General features: G+C 41.5%; 2 protein-coding genes across 2 annotated transcripts; both read left to right on the plus strand.

Annotated features, from left to right (window-relative positions):
- Positions 1-170: 170 nt before the first annotated feature.
- LOC115363843 (keratin, type I cytoskeletal 13-like) lies at positions 171-3,012 on the plus strand. The gene is made up of 7 exons (XM_030058167.1): positions 171-584; positions 759-841; positions 1,253-1,409; positions 1,605-1,766; positions 2,148-2,273; positions 2,389-2,609; positions 2,873-3,012. Exons 1-7 carry the CDS (start codon positions 171-173, stop codon positions 2,916-2,918), a joined length of 1,209 nt encoding a protein of 402 aa, XP_029914027.1. The 3' UTR covers positions 2,919-3,012.
- Positions 3,013-8,407: 5,395 nt separating this feature from the next.
- Positions 8,408-12,252, plus strand: LOC115363841 (keratin, type I cytoskeletal 13-like). The gene is made up of 7 exons (XM_030058166.1): positions 8,408-8,821; positions 9,550-9,632; positions 10,513-10,669; positions 10,865-11,026; positions 11,306-11,431; positions 11,647-11,867; positions 12,130-12,252. The coding sequence occupies exons 1-7, from the start codon at positions 8,408-8,410 to the stop codon at positions 12,212-12,214; spliced, it is 1,248 nt and encodes a 415-aa protein (XP_029914026.1). The 3' UTR covers positions 12,215-12,252.
- The last annotated feature ends 3,955 nt before the right edge of the window (positions 12,253-16,207 follow it).

The raw sequence follows: 16,207 nt of genomic DNA on the forward strand, positions 1-16,207 counted from the left end.
GTTCTGCCCTGGGCTCAGTGGCTATTCCCTTGAGGATGTTTGCCATTCCAAGCTGTGCTCTTCCTTCCTCATTTCAGTATAAAAGGACCTTCTGTCACAGCAAGTCTTCACTCAGCCCTGTTTTCTCTGTCCAGAGTAGCAGCACCAGCCGACCAGCCCAAGCCTCAGTGATGGCCACCTTCTCCAGCCGCAGCAGCTACGTGTCCACTGCCTCCCCCATGAGGAGCTCCGTCATGATGGCACCTTCTTCTCGCCTCATGGGCTCCATGAGAGCCGGCAGCGTTTACGGTGGAGCAGGAGGATCTGGAGTCCGCATCTCCCAATCCTCTGCCAGCTTCTCCTCCGCCGCCGCTGGTGGCAATGCAGCAGGTTTCAGCCTGGCCGATGCCATCGATGACAACAAGAAGGCCACCATGCAGAACCTGAACGACCGTCTGGCCTCCTACCTGGAGAAGGTCCGCAACCTGGAGAAGGCCAACGCTGAGCTGGAGCTGAAGATCAAGCAGTTCCTGGACAGCAGAACAGCTCCTGCGATGCACGACCACACCAGCTTCAGTGTCAGAATCAAGGACGTTCAGGGTCTGGTAAGAGAACAGCAGACTTCAATGACAGGTTGTGTTGGAAGCCTGTAGTACCTCTCTTGCAGAGCCTGAAACGAGTTAATCATAATGAGAAGTTAGTGCTGTTAAAGATGACTTAACATACTGAAGTCAGAGAGCAGGTTGTTCATTCAGTGTGTTTTACTTTATTCCCCACAGATCTTCCTGGCTGCTCGTGACAACGCAGCCCTCGTCCTGGCTATTGACAATGCTCAGCTGGCTGCAGATGACTTCAAAGTCAAGTGAGTATAATGATAATAGTGAAAAAGTTTGGAGGAGCAGCAAAAATTGGTTTGTACAGTTTTTATTGTCTGCTTTAAGTCTTTTTGCAAATTTGCATAAAGGTTTTAATGTGTTGGATTCTGTGTCTTTTGCTATTTGCTGTTGTCACTCTTCATCTTTATTAATCTTGAGAAACTACTTAAGAGTAAAATTGTGATATGATATAAATTGTGGTATGATATAAACTTTTCAGAGAAACACATGTTTCAGTGTAATTGAGAAAATTGTTGTGTTTTCATTCCATCTAGGAGCTCCTTGATGAAAACAGTCTCACCTCTTGCTATTGAGACTCTTTTATTAGGCTTTTTTTCAGGTTGACATTTTTTTTTCCATGGATGGCTGTCTGAGTGTGTTTTTTAATATATTTGTAGGTATGAGCATGAGCTGTCCATGCGCCAGTCTGTGGAGGCTGACATCGCCGGGCTGAAGAGCGTCCTGGGTGAGCTCAACCTGTCCAGGTCCGACTTGGAGGCCCAGATCGAGGGGCTGAGGCAGGAGCTTATCTACATGAAGAAGAACCATGAGGAAGTAAGTCAAGATGGTGGAAGTCAAATTTTCTGAATTTAGTCTAAAACTCCATGGAAATGAGAGAAATTTTTCAAAAATGCAGTAAATTTAGCTTTACACTAAATCATACATGCACACTTATTTCTAGTCATACAACAGAGGTTCAGTTCCTGTTGATTTGTGCTGATGTGTTGATGTGTGCTGATGCTCCTGCAGGACCTGCTGGCTCTGCGCACCCAGGTGGGACTGAAGGTGAATGTGGAGGTGGACGCTGCTCCTCAGGAGGATCTGTCTGCTGTCATGGCTGGAATCAGAGAGCACTACGAGAGCGTCGCCGCCAAGAACCGCAGAGACCTGGAGGCCTGGTTCCAGGCTAAGGTGAGTTACATGATGTCGTTTTTTAAAATGTCGCCTCTCTCAGCAGCAAATTCATGGTATATACTACTATGTCAGATTTCTTAAGCCTTATAAACACTGCTACGCAAATGAAGATCAGTTAATGGCATGTTATACACAGTATGTGATTTGTTCAGATGCAATGAAGGTGTGAACGTGGCAAGTTTTCACATATTCCAAAATCAAGCTTTTAAAGTTGAGATTGAGACCAGGAAGTTTTTCCACCATACCTGTCACTTTGGAGGGTAACCATTCATCAGTTTATTCAAATAGCTACATTTAGGGACAGACCAGACATTTTGTTTACTGTGCTGCTGACTGTTATAATGATTATAATGACTTACGGTTTGCTTCAATCCACAGAGCAGCGAGCTGAACAAGGAAGTGACGCTGAGCACCGAGACCCTCCAGTTGTCCAAGTCTGAGATCACCACAGTCAAACAAACCCTGCTGAGCCTGCAGATCGAGCTGCAGTCCCAACTCAGCATGGTGAGACACAAAAAATTTTAAACCCAAAACAGTTTCTCACTTCAAGACTAAATTTTTACGGTTTGCACGCTTAAGAAGTCACACAGTTTGAGTCTTCCTCCTGTTTTCCCAACAGAAAGCGTCACTGGAGGGAACTCTAGCAGAAACCAAGAGCAGGTACGGCAACATGCTGGCGGCCTACCAGGGACAGGTGCTTGGCCTGGAGGAGCAGCTGGCCCAGCTGAGGGCCGACCTGGAGCACCAGAAGCAGATGTACGCTGACCTGCTGGATATCAAGACCAGGCTGGAGCTGGAGATCGCCGAATACAGAAGGCTGCTGGACGGAGAGATTGCCAGGTAAAGTGGATTGTACTTTCATTTAAAGGTGGTGGTTTTGGAAGCTCTGCCTCATTGGAGGTGAGCCTAATTCTCTGTGTGGCTCATTCTGATTTACCAACAAAATATGACACAACAAAAATAAAAAAAGAGATTGAGCTCCAGGCTTGATCTCCAGGCCCTTCAGGGTCTGCAGAGTCTATGACACATTTGGTGGATGGGTTCCCAATTATTTTGAATTATGTGACTGCCTGTCTGATCTTTGTTTTCTGATTGGTCAACAGTGTCTCCACAACCACTACAACCAAGACGGTGGTGATAGTCCAATAGGTGGTTGATGGGAATGTGGTCTCCTCTTCCACACAGTGAGATGTGCCAGACTCCAGAGCAGGATGGATAAAGTAAAATCATTGTGTAGATTCACTACTCAATAAGCCACATTTACTTTTACTGGCAAATTATACCTTCCGAAAAATAAAGCAAATGTCTAAAACATCTGTGATGTCAAATGTGTGATCATTTTACCTACAAGGAAATGTCCAAACAATTACTTTAAATTTACCACAACCATCTCACCATGGTTGCCATATAAAATACTGGAGGGTTGATGGTAGAAAGAGTCCACACACTACAAACTACAAGAAGACATTTTAATCTATAAGGATTCTCATCAGGTCAAATTATAAGGAGTCATGAAATGAAGCATATTTGCAGGTTTACATCTGATCATCTTTGTTTTAATGATTTCAAGCTTCAGTTCACAATGCAAATCTTCACTTTGAGAATGTCTTTTCAGTCTTAGTAACCACTGAACTTCTGACTGTAATGAGAAGAAATTTTATAAAGAATAGAAACATAATAGGCTATTGGTTTTCGTTTCTGTGTCTCTACAACATCACCAAGACCAAGACCATCATGCAGGCTTGCCTCAGCGAATGACGCAAACCTGTTGTCTAAATCCTGTGAACTTAGTTAAGTTTGCACTGATGGGTGTTCAATAATAATTAAGTCCGGCAATGTTTCTATGTTTCACTTGTTTTTTATGGATGTCAAAAATGTATGTTCCTTTGTGGAGAATTATCTCTCCTCCTAATAGAAACAAAATGACATATCATCTGCGGAAAAGCTTAGAATCAGACTTATATTTGTATTGAAAAACAAAATAGATACAAAAATTATTTGGGCTTGTAAGTGTGGCTGGTGTAGTACAGATGCAGGGAGTGGCTGAGGAGATGGTCTCAATTTCTTTGGACAGTCCCTTACAGATATTCAACAGAAAGTCAATTGACATACAAGTTTAATACCAGCAAGAGTTCAGCAGAATATCAATAAGGCATAGGCCTAAATGATATTTCAACAACACATTGACATATCTACTGACATGTGGGCAGTTCCTGTGTTAGGTTCCCGTGGGGGTTGCCATGGAAGCCAGAAAGGGGTATAAGGTGTGTGTGTGTGTGTGTGTGTGTGTGTGTGTGTGTGTGTGTGTGTGTGAGTGTGTGTTTGTGGGCGCGTGTTCACACACATTAATTGTAGTCTTACCCATTCATTTCTAATGATCAGTCATTTTTGACTGGAAACACCACAGGTGTATACAAGTTCATTAAAACACACAAAATTTAATGTGTAATGCCATGTGTGAACAAAGTCATGGAACCTTATGACAAACAGGTGAAATTAACTGCATTTTTTGGAGAGAAAACTTGTAAATAGGTCAGATTTGACCAGAACACCAGAACAGGAGGGTTTAAAAAAAATAGATTCAAAAATGATTTCGGCTTGTAAGTTTGTCTGGCATAGTATAGATGCAGTAAGTGGCTAAGGAGATGGTCTCACTTTCTTTGGACAGTCCCTTACAGATATTCAACAGAAAGTCAATTGACATACAAGTTTAATACCAGCAAGAGTTCAGCAGAATATCAATAAGGCATAGGCCTAAATGATATTTCAACAACACATTGACATATCTACTGACATTCTGTTGTATGAGTTTGCTGAATTTCATCAAACATGTCGGCCAAGTGAACATTATTGCTGTTATTATGAAGTCCACCAGAGTTCTGGGAAAAATACATTAATGGTGAAAAGCCAAGAAAATAAGAATATACACAAAATGACACTCATTAAGTTGTTCAAACGGAGCAATTTTATGTATGTATAGTACAACTCTGAAATGTAGTTTTATACTCTATAATTTAGTCCATAAAATCAACCTGAGTTATGTCTACTGGAATTTGTCTGGCAGGTGTGCAGAATCTGACAAATGCATGGTTTTATGCATCTTAAAATTTCTAAATATATGGAGGTTCATCTTCAGTTCATGCATACGTCAGGATGAAATCTGAGCAAAGTTTTACACATGAGGCCCTGGAGCTTTGTTAGGATTTACTCTACCCTTAGCCCTTTCAAAATCCATGTGGATGAATCTCCATATCGGAAGCCAGATGTTGGTAGTCAGGTTGGTCCCTGTACTGTGTGTAGGCTACTTATGTTCTCAGCTAGCTCCACACTTTCCTCTGGTCTTACAAAGTGACTATATATAACTATAGTGTGTCTTAATGCCTTTCCAGGAACCCTTGGCTTTGTTCCTTGTTATATTTTGGTTTATTTTACCTTCAGTCCCGTTACATGGTAAAGGTCAGCTTCTTCTCACAGAGTTTATTTTTCACATTCTTGGTTATCCAGCATTTGCTGTGAGAACAGACTGGTGAATATGTTGAGATAAGATTCACATATTAGGATACGATCAAGACTGCATCCATATATACACAGTGAGGCAATAAGAGGCCCACAGGGTCTGGGTAGTAGGGTTGGGTACCAAAACGCGGTGCCAATAGGGCACCGGTTCCAACATAAACGGTAGTAACGAGACCGAATAAGAACGAAAATTTTGGTGCCGGCCGCTGGTGTTGTGGCGTCAACTTGCGGTTGTTGAACGTGACGTCAGCGCCGCTGCTCAGCACACTTGTTGATCAGAGCCGATAGTGACAGGGATGCTAACTAGGGCCTTATAATTTCTGCCAACACTGAATCGCAGAATTAGCCAAATAATAAGAAGAAGAAGAAGAAGAAGAAGAAGAAGAAGGAGAAGAAGAAGAAGAAAGAACTGCACCAGCACCATACAAGTCCAAAAGGCAAAGAAAATTTCCAGGCTACAGCAGCACACTGACATGGATTGTGTAACAAAGTGAAGAGTTGCCACTCCACTCTATTTTCACTGGTTAACAGCAGCACACTGGCTTAGCTTGTCTATTCAGAGAAGTGGTATCACTTCGGCTTATTTTTCATATTCAATCTATGTTATCACAGGCATACTCCTGCTCATTCACTGGTAGTTGAATTGTAAGGTCTGTTTGATAAGTAAATTACATTTTTAAAACAAATAATAATTTAACATATTGTTAAATTACTGGAGTCAAGCTTACTGGTAAACATCTACTCCTTCAAGATAATTTATTATGTTCTACAACTCATAAACATACACTAAGACTACATACCGAGTGTTTGAGCAACATATCTCCTCTGTGCTACAAAAGATCCGTAATAAAAAGTACTCCCTTGTGCGTGCATTTTCATTTTTTTAAGTACCGGTTCGAGAACCGTTTAAGCACCAGAACCGTTTCAAAAAATACCGAGTAGGCACCGGTATCGGATAAAACCCAACCGATACCCAACCCTACTCGGTAGCCTCCTCATTCCACTGCTGAACCTGTTTTCTGACCACGCCCTCCCTTTGTGGCTTTGTTCCTCAGGCAGGTACTGAATAGCATAGTGATATGTGACATGGTTGAAGGCTGTTTCTGGTGTGGTTTATTTGCATTTTTCACATTGCAGGTTGATTGTCTCATCCCCTCTGATGGCACATTTATTACATATTTCTAATTTATACTGGACTGGCAACTGTTGAGGTAATCAAGAATTCGAAAAGGGGATTCAGTAGCATCACATTCCATGTGATGGACACACTTGGCAACAACCTCTGCTATGAAAATTACATGCAAACAATAACTCAACACAGTGCTGTAGTGGTAGTTGATGTTACTATTAAGAAGCTGGGTAGGTCACTAAATAGGAAGTGGGTGTACTTTTCCATATATTTAAATGGTGTTTTGGCTTTGATGTTAACAGTTTTATACCATGCTTCATGTACCTAAACACACAGCCTGCCTCTGTGCCGTTGATCGCTGTTGCTGATATCACAATCCAGTCTGAGCGGCATTCCACATTCATCTAAACACAGTTCTCTTGGCCAATCACTTTCTCTCATGTGTTGGATTACTCTATTTGATTAATCTACTAAAAGAATTAAAGGACCATAACAGTAATTCTGCATGGTTAGTGTAATGTCTTCTAATTTTATATACTGCACATTTTTGCTAATCTTTTCCCAAAGAGAACAGTGTTATTTTAGAGCTGCCATATAATTTTTCCTCCTTTTCCTTCAGCCTTGGTTTCCATTCATTCCACTCTGATATGAAAATAAACTTTCAGAAACTTTGGGTCAAACTTTCATCACACCACTATTGCATCACCATAATAAAGTCCTTCATATTAATTTTTCCTAAAAGCAGCAGCACTGTTGTGTTTTGATGACTTGAAATTGGGCAGAGTGAAAAACTCCCTCCGCCAGGGAAAATTTTCCCCAGTGAAATGTTTGCTTTTCAAAGCCAATGATCAGTTCTGTGGTTTATGAATGGTGACAACTTTTGACAAATTTAGCCTTGATTGATGAAGATTATAGATTTATTTTCAGCAACAAATCAGAAACATTGTCCAATATAGAAAGCATACGTGTTTCCAAATTAATTATATATTTTTTAAAACTTTGATTCTTCAATACTTTATCTCCTCTCCCATTCTTCCCTTTCTTACTCCTGTTTACTGTATTTTCACTTCATTCACAATATTACCCACCTATCCTTTTCACAATATCTGGACCATTACTTTACTCTATTTTTAGAATAACCCAACAGAGACATCATCATCTCACCGCAAAAATAAATAAATAAATAAAATGAAACACACACACACACACACACACACACACACACAAACACACTTCATTCAAATTTTCATTTCATGTCAACAGTCCAAACTATCAAATGGTCCTTCCTTCTACACAGTGACAAGGTGGTATTCTGATGCTGCTGGATGTAGATTGACTCATTGGTGTTCAAGCTACAAATGTCATGCCACCCAATGTGTCCCTGACCACCTCTGAATGTGGTTTGAATGAACGGATCACAGTGTGTCTCCAAAATGCATTGATCTTCCTTTACATCTATCCTTTTAACATGTCCTGTCAAACATGTACCATGAAAAACTGTATTAAACTGAAGACCCTTTTGTCAGTGGAGCCTGAGTCATTACCTCAATCTACCCTTAGTTTTTCCATGTAAACCATCTTGATGTTCGGCTTCACCCTGTGAATGTGGACTGACAGCAGGACTTGTTGATCAGGTAAACAAGAATGCTCTAAAACCTGCAGCTGACCAAACCCAACCCAACACACTGCCAGGGGGAAGAGGGGTCAAAGGCTTGCGAATGATTTGCTACACCAACAATGGGGAAAGTGGTCATAATGGAGTGTGTTTTATATTCACAAACTCATTGGACCTGCTGGACCTCACCTGTTGAGTGGAAACTTGTTCTGCCCTGGGCTCAGTAGCTACCCCCTCGAGGATGTTTGCCATTCCAAACTCTCCTCCCCCTTCCTCATTTCAAAGTATAAAAGGACCTTCTGTCACAGCAAGTCTTCACTCAGCCCTGTTTTCTCTGTCCAGAGCAGCAGCACCAGCTGACCAGCCCAAGCCTCAGTGATGGCCACCTTCTCCAGCCGCAGCAGCTACGTGTCCACTGCCTCCCCCATGAGGAGCTCCGTCATGATGGCACCTTCTTCTCGCCGCATCGGCGCCATGAGAGCCGGCAGCGTTTACGGTGGAGCAGGAGGATCTGGAGTCCGCATCTCCCAATCCTCTGCCAGCTTCTCCTCCGCTGCCGCCGGTGGCAATGCAGCAGGTTTCAACCTGGCCGATGCCATCGATGACAACAAGAAGGCCACCATGCAAAATCTGAATGACCGTCTGGCCTCCTACCTGGAGAAGGTCCGCAACCTGGAGAAGGCCAATGCTGAGCTGGAGCTGAAGATTAGGCAGTTCCTGGACAGCAGAACAGCTCCTGCGATGCACGACCACACCAGCTTCAGTGTCAGAATCAAGGACGTTCAGGGTCTGGTAAGAGCACAGCAGAATTCTCAACCAGTAGACACACACATTTTGGTTTCCAAAACTGAGAGGAAAGTCATCAACAACAAGTCGGGAACATGCAAAACAGTATTTGCACAGGAGAGCAAGTAGACTAACATTGCTACTAGGTCCAATAATGGTCTTGGTGCAAAGGCAACATTTACACTTTGCCACATGGATAATTGTAATCAAATGCAAAATGTGTTCATGGGTGTGTTTGAGCTGGAATATCATTAGCACAAGATCTTTTGCGATTTGCACCTTGCGACTCAGCAGATAGGGGCCACAAGTCATGTGCAGTGCACCACTTCTCATGTGAATGCTCCAGATTAGTGTTTTATGTCATCTGTGACAAAAAGGAAACCTGGTCTACATGTCAGGATGTACATTTTATCGCAGACTAGTCATCATGCATTTGCATAAAAACACAGTTCAACAACAAGTTGTGTATGAAGCCTGTGGTGTTTCTCTTGCAGAGCCACACCTGAGCCTGAAGAGAGTTACTTTAATGAGAAGGGCTTAGTGATGATTTAACTGAGTGAAACGCCTGAAATGTTCAGCAGTAAAACACCAAATCAAGTTTCAGATATTTCAAATGATGCAACAAACAAATTTTCAGAAATATTTACCCCTGTTGTCCAAAGTCTTATTATATTGGTACTGGCAGTCAGGCAGTGTGTTGTTCATTCAGTGTTTTTTACTTCATTCCCCCACAGATCTTCCTGGCTGCTCGTGACAACGCAGCCCTCGTCCTGGCTATTGACAATGCTCAGCTGGCTGCAGATGACTTCAAAGTCAAGTGAGTGTGAATCTGTATTTTCAGTCGCTCATTTGTGGGCAAACTGCCTGTGTTTTCACTCCTGGATGAATAAAGTTTCATCTTTATCTTGAAAAAACTTATTTAGAGTAAAAGTCTAGTGTGAATAACTATTTAGTTTGAATCATTAAGTCTTAGGAACTTTTTATTCATTCACTGTTCGATGCTGGCAATTCATCATGGTGTTTAGAGCATCAGCATCATCTGCAGCTACAAGTCAATATAACTTGCTGTCATCAGCATAACAGTGACAGCTCACTCCATCATCGGAAATAATTTTTCCATGTGGCAGCATATACAGAAAAAACTGTAAGGGGCCCAGAATAGAACCCTGTGGAATGCCAAAAAGAGATCAGTTTTCAGTGGTTAGTCTCTGGGCATGTTCGTCCACACTGTTCCTGTTGACTTAAAAATGATGTTCAATTATAATAGTGAAATAGTTTAGAGGAGCAGAAAACCAAAAGTGTGTTTCTACATTATTTATTGGCTGCTTTAATCCTATTTCACATTTACATAAAGTTTTTCTTTGTTGGACTATATGTCTTTTGCTATTTGCTGTTTTCACTCCAGGGTCAGTAAAGTGTCATCTTTATTTATCTTAAGAAACTAAATCAGAGTAAAATTCTAGCGTGAATATAAACTGTTTAGAGAAATACATGTTTCAGAGTCACTGAGAAAATTGTTGTTTCTGTTTGAGAGATCAGGTATTTCCTAAAATACAATAAGTTACTCTAGGAGTTCCTTGATGAAAACAGTCTCACCTCTTGCTGTCAAGACTCTTTCTGCTTTTTTCAGGTTGACATTTTTTTTTTTTTTTTTACCATGGATGTCTGTCTGAGTGTATTTTTTAATATATTTGCAGGTATGAGCATGAGCTGGACATGCGCCAGTCTGTGGAGGCTGACATCGCCGGGCTGAAGAGCGTCCTGGGTGAGCTCAACCTGTCCAGGTCTGACCTGGAGGCCCAGATCGAGGGGCTGAGACAAGAGCTTATCTACATGAAGAAGAACCATGAGGAAGTAAGTCAAGATGGTGGAAGTCAAATTTTCTGAATTTAGACTAAAACTCCATAGAAATGAGAGAAATTTTCCCAAAATGTAGCAACTTTAGCTTTACACCAAATCATACATGCACACTTATTTCTAGTCATACAGCAGAGGTTCAGTTCCTGTTGATTGGTGCTGATGTGTTGATGTGTGCTGATGCTCCTGCAGGACCTGCTGGCTCTGCGCACCCAGGTGGGACTGAAGGTGAATGTGGAGGTGGACGCTGCTCCTCAGGAGGATCTATCTGCTGTCATGGCTGGAATCAGAGAGCACTACGAGAGCGTCGCCGCCAAGAACCGCAGAGACCTGGAGGCCTGGTTCCAGGCTAAGGTAGGTTTCGCTGTCCTGTTCTTCAGCTGCTGTCTTCTCCAGCAGAAACTTCATGGTTGTCATAACTATTTTAAGGTTTCTTTAGCCTTTAGAACTCTGCTACTCAAAGGAAGATCAGTGGTTTTAATAGCATGTTAAAAAAAGTAGGTAATTTGATTGTGGGAAGGCAACTTTTAGTATATTGAACAAAATATAGCTTTTTGAATTTGGGACCAGGCATTTTGTTTACTGTACTGCTGACTGGTATGATCATGACTTGTGGTTTGCTTCAATCCACAGAGTACCGAGCTGAATAAGGAAGTGGCTCTGAGCACCGAGACCCTCCAGTTGTCCAAGTCTGAGATCACCACAGTCAGACAAACCCTGCTGAGCCTGGAGATCGAGCTGCAGGCCCAACTCAGCATGGTATGTAAATTTTATGTGGAAGATTATACACATGGCTTCAGTATCAACTTGAAGTGTCACTTGTGTCTTCGGACAATCTGAATTTTGTTTTTCTGCACCCATATTTTAAGGGCTTACATGATAAGTAACAGTAAATTCATGGTAAATATTCTTTAACTTTAACTTTAACTTTAAGAAGTCGCACAGTTTGAGTCTTTCTCCTGTTTTCCCAACAGAAAGCGTCTCTGGAGGGAACTCTGGCAGAAACCAAGAGCAGGTACGGCAACATGCTGGCGGCCTACCAGGGACAGGTGCTCGGCCTGGAGGAGCAGCTGGCCCAGCTGAGGGCCGACCTGCAGCAGCAGAGGCAGATGTACGCCGACCTGCTGGATATCAAGACCAGGCTGGAGCTGGAGATCGCCGAATACAGAAGGCTGCTGGATGGAGAGATTGCCAGGTAAAGTGGATTGTACTTTCATTTAAAGGTGGTGGTTTTGGAAGCTCTGCCTCATTGGAGGACAACCTGATCCTCAGTGTGGCTCATTCTGATTTACCAACAAAATATGACACAACAAAAATACAAAAGAGATCGAGCGACAGGCTTGATCTCCAGGCTCTGCAGGGTCTGCAGAGTCTATGATGCACTTGGTTGATGGGTTCCCAGTTATTCTGATTTATGTGACTGCCTGTCTAATCTTTGTTTTCTGATTGGCCAACAGTGTCTCCACAACCACTACAACCAAGAGGGTGGTGATAGTCCAAGAGTTGGTTGATGGGAATGTGGTCTCCTCTTCCACACAGTGAGATGTGCCAGACTCCAGAGCAGGAAGGATAAAGTAAATTCATCGTGCAGATTCACTCCTCAATAAGCCACATTTCATTTACTGGCAAATTATACCTTCCGAAAAATAAAACAAATCTCTAAAACATCTGTGGTGTCAAATGTGTGATCATTTTAACTGCAAGGAAATATCCAAACTATGATTTTAAATTAACCACAACCATCTCACCATGGTTGCCATATAAAATACTGGAGGGTTGATGGTAGAAAGAGTCCACACACTACAAACTTCAAGAAGACATTTCAATCTATAAGGACTCTCATCAGGTCAAATCATAAGGAGTCATGAAATGAAGCATATTTGCAGGTTTACATCTAGTCATCTCTTTTTTAACAATCTCTCTGTAATGAGAAGAAATTTTATAAAGAATAGAAACATAATATTGCTTTTTATTTCTCTGTCTCTACAACATCACCAAGACCAAGGCCATCATGCAGGCTTGCCTCAGCAAATGAGGCAAACCTGTCATCTAAATCCTGTAAACTTAGTTAAGTTTGCACTGATGGGTGGCCAGACTTCTATTTCTATTTAAATATAAGTTGACATATTTGTATTTGACCCTCCTGTTGTGTTTGTTCCCGGTCACATGTGACCGGGAACATTGTATTTGATTATAAATCCACAATGATACATATTTTATGACCTAATGTTGTGTTAGATCTTTTTATCAACTTCAGTTCTTGTGAAAATTACAAGTTTGAACTTTGCTATGTATGTGCTGTAGGCCTAATTTACCTGAGGTCATACAACGTTTTTAGGGAATAAAAACATTATATAGATATAATACTCAGATCAATGAGTATTTCATTTCAGTGTTTACCAGGGATGCTGTTTTGAAACCGTTTCAATTTTCTAAATAGTGGCACAAAATAACATCTTTTGTGTTCCCAGTCAAAACTGACTGGTATGATTTTTTAGTAAAGACAAAAGCCCAAATATACACAGGAAAACTTAACTATATTATAAAAGTGATGTCTGAACCTTAGACTGAATATACACATTAACAACTCGAATCACACATGACAGGACATGAAAGGTCTGCAGAGACATTGTTGTGTGAAAAATCGCCTGACCACATTCTCCATCCTATAAGCTGGATGCAGATTCATTCTGGGATCTGTAGACACCACACAAAATCAACACACCCATGTAGGCTTCAATATCTGTCTACGGTTGGTCTATTTCCTTCCAAGCATCTCCATAAACCCTTCGCCCCTCCATGTTTGTCATGTTCATGACAATGGTTTCAATGGAGTCTGTGAGGAAAAGTTGGAAACAGGACTTTATGTCATCCACCCGGGATATGGCATATCGCGTTGGCCCTGGTGTCATCCTGATGACATTTTCACATGGAAGGCGACTGCTCCTCTCAGGTGGGGATGTCCAGGAAAAATTCCCATTTTTGAACCAAAAGGTGACCACAACTTCAGCTGGGTCTTCTTCCTCATCAGTGGATTTGTCTTCCTCCTCTGGGTTGTATTCTGTGTCATCTTCAACCTCAGACACTTCCTCCTCTAAAGCCTCTTCACTGTCAACCTGGCTTGTCTCCTCCTGATCACTGTTATGGCCTCACGTGCATTATATTGCTTAGCCATCGTGCTGCCACAGAATGAACTGTGAGCAAGGCCTCAAAAAAGCTTTATATACCAGATCTGTGAGAAAGTATGTATGATTGAAACAATGTTGTTTTTTTGTTGTTTTGTTTTTTTGTCCTTTATAATGTCCTGAGATTTTTTTAAGACAACAGGGACTGTGTAGATCTTCCAGTGTGGGGAGAATGCAGCCGACGGTCTTTTGGGCGCTGTTGATGACTCTCTGGAGCGCTTTCCTCTGAGCCACTGTGCAGCTGGTATACCATACGCACATGCAGTATGTTAGTAACATATTGATATATCTACTGACATTCTGTTGTATGTATTTGCTGAATTTTAACAAACATGTTGGCCAACTTGACATGGCTGTAATTATGAAACCCACCAGAGTTCTGGGCAAAATACATCTACAGGGTTGCAGTTAGGGTTACTTCTTGTGTCAAGCCTGTTTTAGCAAATGGTGAAAAGCCAACAAAATAAGAGTATACCGAAAATGACATTAAGTTGCTCAAAAGGAGCAGTTTTACTTATGTATATAGTACAACTCTGCAATGTAGTTTATACTTTATAATTTAGCCCATAAAATCAACCTGAGTTGTGTCTACTAGAATTTGTCTGGCAGATGCACAGAATCTGAGAAATGCATGGGTTTATACATCTTAAAATTTCTAAATATATGCAGGTTCATCTTCAGTTCATGCATACATCAGATGTTGGTAGTCTGGTTGGTCCCTGTACTGTGTGTAGGTGTCTTATGTTCTCAGCTAGCTCCACACTTTCCTCTGGTCTTACAAAGTGACTATATAAACCACACACCGCCTCCCGACACGGGGCCTCCGTACACACTGCCTCCCTCCACCTGACACTCCGCTTCCCGACACTACCCCAACCGTGGGCTTGTACATCACGACATTCATGACATCAGCGCAACAGACTATGCATTATTGCCCTCTTGTGGTTAGTGATTGAAATGAATTGCCCACAAACTGAAAGTCAATAATTAGAAAGAATAATAATATTTTTATTACATGACAGCGGCGGGCCGCATAAAAATGGCGCATGGGCCGCATGTGGCAGGTTGAGTAGCCCTGCTGTAGACATAGTTTGCCCAGAACTCTGGCGGGTTTCATAATAACAGCAATAATGTCAACTCTGCTGTTTGTTAAAATTCAGCAACCTCATACAACAGAATGTCAGTAGATATGTCAGTGTGTTGTTGAAATATCATTTAGGCCTATGCCTTACTGATATTCTGTTGAACTCTTGCTGGTATTAAACTTGTATGTCAATTGACTTTCTGTTGAATATCTGTAAGGGACTGTCCAAAGAAAGTGGGAACATCTCCTCAGCCACTCCCTGCATCTGCACTATACCAGACACACAAGCCCAAATCATTTTTGAACCTATTTTTTTTTAATACAAATATAAGTTGGATTCAAAGCTTTTCCGCAGATGGTATGTCATTTTGTTTCTTTTAGTAGGGGAGATAATTCTCGACAAAGGAACATACATTTTTGACTGTCAGTTCCATAAAAAACAAGTGAAACATAGAAACACTGCTGGACGTCATTTTTATTGAACATCAAAGGCCACCCATCAGTGCAAACTTAACTAAGTTTACAGGATTTAGATGGCAGGTTTGCCTCATTCGCTGAGGCAAGCCTGCATGATGGTCTTGGTCTTGGTGATGTTGTAGAGACACAGAAATAAAAAGCAATATGATGTTTCTATTCTTTATAAAATAACTTCTCATTACAAAAATGAAATCATTAAAAAAGAGATGATTAGATGTAAACCTGCAAATAGGCTTCATTTCATGACTCCTTATAATTTGACCTGATGAGAATCCTTATATATTGAAATGTCTTCTTGTAGTTTGTAGTGTGTGGACTCAACTCTCTGATGCTGCTTCTCATTCGGCCCCACCTCCTTGTTGATGTGCACACCACTGCTCACCTCCTCACTTCATGACTCCTACCATGTAACTGCATTTTGGACCCAGACCTTTGTTCCCCCCTTATCTCTCTCCTGTCTCTTTCTACCTTTCACCCTCCAGTATTTTATATGGTATTTATGGTGAGATGATTGTGGTAAATTTAAAGTAATGGTTTGTATATTTCCTTGCAATTAAAATGATCACACATTTGACATCACAGATGTTTTAGAGATTTGTTTTATTTTCCGGAAGGTATAATTTGCCAGTAAATGAAATGTGGCTTATTGAGTAGTGAATCTACACAATGATTTTACTTTATCCTTCCTGCTCTGGAGTCTGGCACATCTCACTGTGTGGAAGAGGCGACCACCTTCCCATCAACCATCTCCTGGACTATCACCACCCTCTTGGTTGTAGTGGTTGTGGA

This window comes from Myripristis murdjan, chromosome 8 (assembly GCF_902150065.1).
Source record: "Myripristis murdjan chromosome 8, fMyrMur1.1, whole genome shotgun sequence".
Classification (NCBI taxonomy): domain Eukaryota; kingdom Metazoa; phylum Chordata; class Actinopteri; order Holocentriformes; family Holocentridae; genus Myripristis; species Myripristis murdjan.